Source organism: Hippocampus bargibanti, linkage group LG10, assembly GCF_051943395.1.
Source record: "Hippocampus bargibanti isolate YZ-2025 linkage group LG10, ASM5194339v1, whole genome shotgun sequence".
Classification (NCBI taxonomy): Eukaryota; Metazoa; Chordata; class Actinopteri; order Syngnathiformes; family Syngnathidae; genus Hippocampus; species Hippocampus bargibanti.
The window spans coordinates 15274363-15280834 of NC_142743.1; the positions used below are offsets into that span (position 1 = coordinate 15274363).

The following is a 6472-nucleotide window of genomic DNA, read 5'->3' on the forward strand; positions in this document are numbered from 1 at the left end:
CGGAATGAAAATCAATTTGCCGGTTCCATAGGCGAAGCTACTGCTAGCTAGCCTGCACACTGCTCATTAGCTTGCACGCTTGCTTGCTGCTGTCTCTCGCAGAAGTATATGGATGCTCATGTTAGCATGGGGCATGTAAAAGTGCCACTAATTTTCAACTGTCATTCATAGTATTGTTTCATTGCAAATTAGAATCACTGCAGAACTTTTTCTCTCCACAAAGGTGAATCCTTCCGTCCATTCAACATCATTTTTTACTCGCCAGGCTTATTTAAAAGGGGCGTTTACCTGTTTCGACATCAATGGCCATCGGTCAGTATCGTCCTATCAAAATTGCGCTTTCCGCCAATTGCCGCCGAAACAGGAAATGAACAGCGAAAAAGCAAGAATATGTACGTACAGTATTTAGTTTTGTCGGCGAGCCAGATGCAGTCATCAAAAGAGCCATCTATGGCTCGAGCCATAGGTTCCCGACACCTAGAGACTTGATTAAAAACTGGTTTAATATTGAACCTCATCTTTTTGCCAGATAAACAGAACTTCAGGGGCAATTGGATTATTAATAGAGGAAGTTATGAGGTCAAACCCATACTTGGAAAAAAGCATAACCACACATTACTCAAAGTGCGACAAACCCACCGACCACTTTCACAGGCTGGCTATTTTTTGCCCCCAACAATGTTGACCAATGTGAGCATTGTCACTTTCAGACTTCTTGCCAACTACTGTGAACTGCTGAAACAGGTCAAGAAAGACAAAGCACTAACACAGGGGTCATCAGTCTGAAGGGGTCATACATTTTGCATAATGACAAGCCCTCACACAGCAGCCTGAACTGCAGACCATCGAGGAACTGCTCCTCTAATCTCTTTACAGCTCAGGCCTTGCCCTTTCAAGCTTTCACTTGTTTAGTCATTTAAAAAAGTTCACGAGAGGTGCAAAGTTTGAAAGTGGTGAAGTCAAAAGTGCTGTGAGTGACTGGCTGAGACATCAATTCAAAGAATATTAGGATGAAGGGATATGGAAGGCTTGTGCACAGATTAGAAATGGGAGTGACAGTGCTGGGAGACGACATTGAAAGAAAAAAAAATCGGAATTAGAAGCCCTTATGTAAAAAAATAACAATGACGCTGGTTGAAATGGTGGATTAATATTCATGTCTAAAGGTCTCTTTTGCAGAAGCATCATCTTGTTCTGTGCTAATTTGCTTACACGAATAGCCCAAAAGTCACCACAATCACTTGCGCAGGGTTTCTTTGCATGTCCAGTCCTGCATGCAAATCCTAAATCAATGCGTTTTTATGGGACTTGTTCTACAAGTGCACAATCTAAGAATTGTCATTCTATTTTATGTACTGTTTATCAATTTATGACTTTGGGCCAAAGGGTCTGGACTGGTTGCTAGTCAATTACTGGCCAAATGTAAAACCAAGTTAGAAACCTTGAATGGTAATGAGGTGTCATCACTTCCACGGCAAGGCAGTCATTCGAAACTTGCATTCCTTTTGGAAGCATTTGTGATTCTTCTTTCATTCTACTCTATTATGTTTAAATTGTATTTCTGCAGTCAGTCCTAAAGTATGTGTGCCCTAAGAAACACTTAACGGACTCATTGATATCAGGAAATGAGACTCTGTTACAGCCTCAGAACTTGCTTCCTATTTTAGATTGAACTTGGCTAATGACTTATTTCCTGAGACTTTTTTTCTGTAACATGTACAAAAAGCCCACACAGTACAGACGCTTTGTATTTCAAACGTGACTACGGTACAGCTTTAGGTGTGAAGTGAGCTACCGCACATACTGTGGGCTTCCATATCAACGAATAGTCCTAGGTGTTAAAACTGATCTGAGATATGATTTACAAGGGGAGAGAGCAGGACAAAAACCCAAATGGATACGTGGCAGTGTAGCATGTGTCTATTGTTGCAATCCCTTGCCTTCTATTTGATTCATGACTTCAAGACCGCTCTAGTAGCTTCTATGTATTTTTGGACAATTTCAAACACATATTTTGAACGCATTATTCATATTTTCAGTAAGCTGAGGGTTAGCTAGTTTGTGTCAATATTTCCACTCTTTGTCTCTTAGCAATCTACCACATTTTTTCAAACAAACCCACAGACATTTGAATGCTTTTTTTGCATTTCTCAGGTGGAAGGAATCATTGGCAATAACACCAACACAAACAATGTTACAGTATACCATTAACGCAGCAAGAATAAAAAAATGTAAACTCTAAAATTGCAGCATTAAGATGTTTTGTGTGTCATGTTGGCTTACTTTAAAGTCAGACGTGCTCCAGGAGAATTCTTTGTTATGTCACCATCAGCACAGGTGCTTGCGATGGGTGGGGCAGGATGACCAACTATGTGATCGACTTTGAACTATCCTACAGAGGGTTTGAGAAACACGGATCGGTCACTCGGATGTACTGTGTGAAGAGACAAAAAAAACGATCATACTTCAAATGGGCAACGTGTGGGCATTCTGTCTTTTCCAGAGCCTCCTTTAAAGCAAGTAAGTATTGCTATTTGTGTTTAATTTTGCCCTACCTTATTGTTGAGGTTCAACCAAACAGTTACAGTCTACCGTCTCATATTTTGGACAACTAAACTAAACATGATGGCTCAGTAACTTGTAAGTCATTACACATTTGTATTGATGCCATCGAATTATGGAAAGACTTCATCGGTAAGTGGTTTCTACCATTGTATTTGTATATACATCACGAGTATGTTATGTTTAACACTGCAACACTGGTCTGACTAAACATAAAGTTCTGCTTCACACATTTTCATGTGAATTTCTGAATGCTGTTGTTTCACACAACTTAAAAAAAAAAGATCGATATGTACCCGACAAACTTCTCCTTCTCACAGATTGCATCCGTTTGGAGCTGAAGCCCTAACATATGTGCAAAGATGGATAAATTGCGTATGATGTTCCAGTTCCTTCAATCCAACCAGGAATCTTTTATGAATGGGATCTGTGGTATCATGGCCCTGGCGAGTGCACAGATGTACTCTGCCTTTGAGTTCAGCTGTCCCTGTATTCCGGAATATAACTACAGCTATGGAATCGGGCTGCTGATCATCCCACCGATTTGGTTTTTCCTATTGGGATTTGTATTAAACAATAACGTGTCTGTGCTAGCAGAAGAATGGAGAAGACCCACAGGAAAGAGGACGAAGGATCCGTCAATCCTTCGCTACATGTTTTGTTCAATCACACAGAGATCTTTGATAGCACCTGCGGTTTGGGTGTCCGTGACTCTCATGGATGGAAAGAGCTTCCTCTGCGCTTTCAGCATCAATCTGGATGTAGACAAGTTTGGGAATTATAGTCTCACTAAGGGGATGTCTGAGACAGAGAAGATCAAACTGCTGGCTAAGATTCCATGTAAAGATTTATTTGAGCATCAGGAAGTCAGAGTAGCAGCGTCACGCTACATCAAGTGCATATCACAGGTGTGCTGATTTTTTTATTCACAATTTTATATATACATAAACATATATACATGCATGTGTGGGGGAGGAGTGAAGCATAAAATGGATGAATTGATTAGTACTTTTATTTTTTTAATCCTTTATTTTACCTAAAGTTGAACGTTTTTATGAACTTTTGCAATTGAATAACATTACATGATGACATAGCAAATTTCATTTCCTGTATTTCGTTAACACAACTAACTTCTTTTTACATTTGGAGCGCAGCGGGGGGGTTTTATTGGCTTAGTAATGGGAAAGATAACCCTTCAAATGTGTTATTCATGGCACTGAGGCCTATTGTAATCCATCCAAAACACACACTGTATTTTTCGTGCTTTGATCCACTGTAGGCAATGTTATGGTTTTAAAGTAAGATAGGAACACATTTTAACTGATATATTTAGGAGGATAATGCCATTATAGAGCCAGGGACATGAATATATATCAAAAGCCAAGAATGACAGTTTACTTCATACTTTTTTTTCGAACAACTCAACGCAATGTGAAGCTCTATCCCTAATGCTCGCCAACTGTATGTTCTACAGGCTTGTGGATGGATATTTTTGCTCATGATGACCTTCACAGCATTCCTGATTCGAGCTATTCGACCTTGCTTTACTCAGGCTGCTTTCCTCAAAACTAAATATTGGTCTCATTATATCGACATTGAGCGCAAGATGTTTGATGAGACCTGCAAGGAGCATGCCAAGAGCTTCGCCAAGGTTTGCATCTATCAGTACTTTGAAAATATTAGTGGAGAGATGAGCAGACTACATCATCACTCCAGCAAGGATGACAGCGACAATGAGGATGATGATCGGAGAAGAACGGAAGAAGACAAGCTCTTGGGTATAAGGGTCCAAGAAGACATGAATAAAGCTTTGTGCAACTGGCACATATGCAAGCCAGCTCTTGCGTTGAGAAAAGACCAAAAAAATGGTGAAAACAATGACAAACTGCATAGAGAAGGCAGCGGAGCAGTAAATGGGTTTGCAAATGGCCACACTCACAATGTGGAGAAAAAGGAATGGGCGGTGTATTACAGTAAAGTCTGACCTCAAAGGGACAATGGATTATGGGCTGAAAATACTTTATATACATACATACTGTATGTATATAGGATATGTATGCGTACACTGTTGACACAGTACAGTATTGCCAAATATTCGGCTCCCTTGAATCCCTCCCACATCCATCCATTTTCTGATCCGCGTGCTCTAGCCTATCCCAGCTGTCCTTGGACAGTAGGCGGGGGACAACCTGAACTGGTTGCCAGCCAATCATAGGGCACCCAGAGACGAACAACCATTCACTCTCACACTCATGCACACACGCACGCAGCACATCCACATACGCGCACACCCACTCCCCCAGCACGCGCTCACACACATACAGTACATACATGCACGCACACACACACACACACACACACACACACACACACACACACACACACACACAGACACACACACACAGGACGTGCGCACACACAACCCCCCCACACGCGCATGTGCGCACACACGCACACGCCCACACACACACACACACACACACACACACACACACACACAAGGGCAAAAGGTGGTTCAAAGAAATCAATTCAGGGAGCTGAATAATTTTCCGCACCTGCTTTTCAGTTTACTAATTAAAAAAATATAATGTCAAGTATCATTTGAATTTGGGTGGCCCAGTGGTTAGCACGCCGGTTTCACAGTGCAGAGGTTGGGAATTCAAGAACCGGTCCGCCCTCCCTGTGTGGAGTTTGCATGTTCTCCCCGGGCCCGCGTGGGTTTTCTCCGGGTCCTCCGGTTTCATCCCACATTCCAAAAAACATGCATGGCAGGCAGATTGAATACTCCAAAATTGTCTAGGTGTGAGTGTGAGAGTGACTGGTTGTTTGTCTCTGTGTGCCCTGTGATTGGCTGGAAACCAATTCAGGGCGTCCCCCGCCTGGTGCCCGAAGACGGCTGGGATAGGCTCCAGCAACCCCCGCGACCCTAATGAGGAATAAGCGGTACGGAAAATGGATGGATAGATCATTTGAATTTGGGTCCACTTCATCTTTGTGTCCGGCTTGGTGTTCATTTTTCAGCCAAAAATCTGATTTTATGTACAAGTAATTAAAAAAAAAATACAAATCATAAGTTAAAAGGGGCCGAATACTGTGTGTGCATGTGTATTTGTGTATATTATTGTTGTTTGAAGTGGCCCAGTGACATCACTGAATCAGATGGGTGTCACACATATGTTTGTCGTTTGCTCAGTTGACTTAAAACGTCCAAAACATAGGTCTGCAGTGCAGTTCTTGATCACACCAAACCACCACAATCATAGACACATTGTTAAATAAATAACTGCTGAGAAAGGTCAGTTAAAACGGACCGTATATCATGTAAAAACATTCATACACTTGACATCCAATTTATATTACACACTACAAATGACACACTACACACATAAAATGTTTAAATGTGTAGCGCAACTTAGATGTTATTCTTTTAGTGTTGGCAAAAAAAATTAAACTGTCTTATTGTGTTGTCCTACAAACAACAGCTGCTGCTCTGGACAACTAAACACTGGCTGTCAAAAGTGGTCGAGGCTGCAGAAATGTGACCCTGAAAGGAATAATAGTTTAGCAATAAGCCCAGGATGACACTCAAACGTGTTTGCTCTCAAGAGAAGGGCCACCGTGAAAATTCCCAAGTGATGACAGGACATATTCAGGCAGGGAAAAAAGGTATAGAAACAAGAATCTTAGCAGTTAATGCCTCGAGTGCACCTCATTTGCAGTTGGGCTAAACATGTGATTTATGCAAACGAAAAAGTTATGATTTTCCTGCTGCTTGAACATAAGGTCAACATTTGCTTCGGTTTTATTTTGTCAACCTCTTAGTTGAGCATTGACAGAATTCATCCTCTGTTAAATGACAATTCACTGATCAGGTGATAGTTGAGAAAATGACTGCATGACACTGATCACC

At 41.4% G+C, this 6472-nt stretch overlaps 1 protein-coding gene across 1 annotated transcript; it reads left to right on the forward strand.

The window, feature by feature from the left end:
- The first annotated feature begins 2419 nt into the window (after positions 1–2419).
- Positions 2420–4697, forward strand: calhm1b (calcium homeostasis modulator 1b). Its single transcript, XM_089006499.1, has 3 exons — positions 2420–2520; positions 2883–3470; positions 4037–4697. Exons 2-3 carry the CDS (start codon positions 2925–2927, stop codon positions 4544–4546), a joined length of 1056 nt encoding a protein of 351 aa, XP_088862625.1. The 5' UTR covers positions 2420–2520; positions 2883–2924; the 3' UTR covers positions 4547–4697.
- Positions 4698–6472: the final 1775 nt, after the last annotated feature.

What these genes read in the sequence shown, in the direction of transcription:
- calhm1b (XM_089006499.1), top strand. Translation starts at nt 2,925, where the DNA reads ATGGATAAATTGCGTATGATGTTCCAGTTCCTTCAATCCAACCAGGAA. An exon ending in ACATCAAGTGCATATCACAG is followed by an intron (nt 3,471 to 4,036) that starts GTGTGCTGATTT and finishes TATGTTCTACAG; the next exon opens with GCTTGTGGATGGATATTTTT.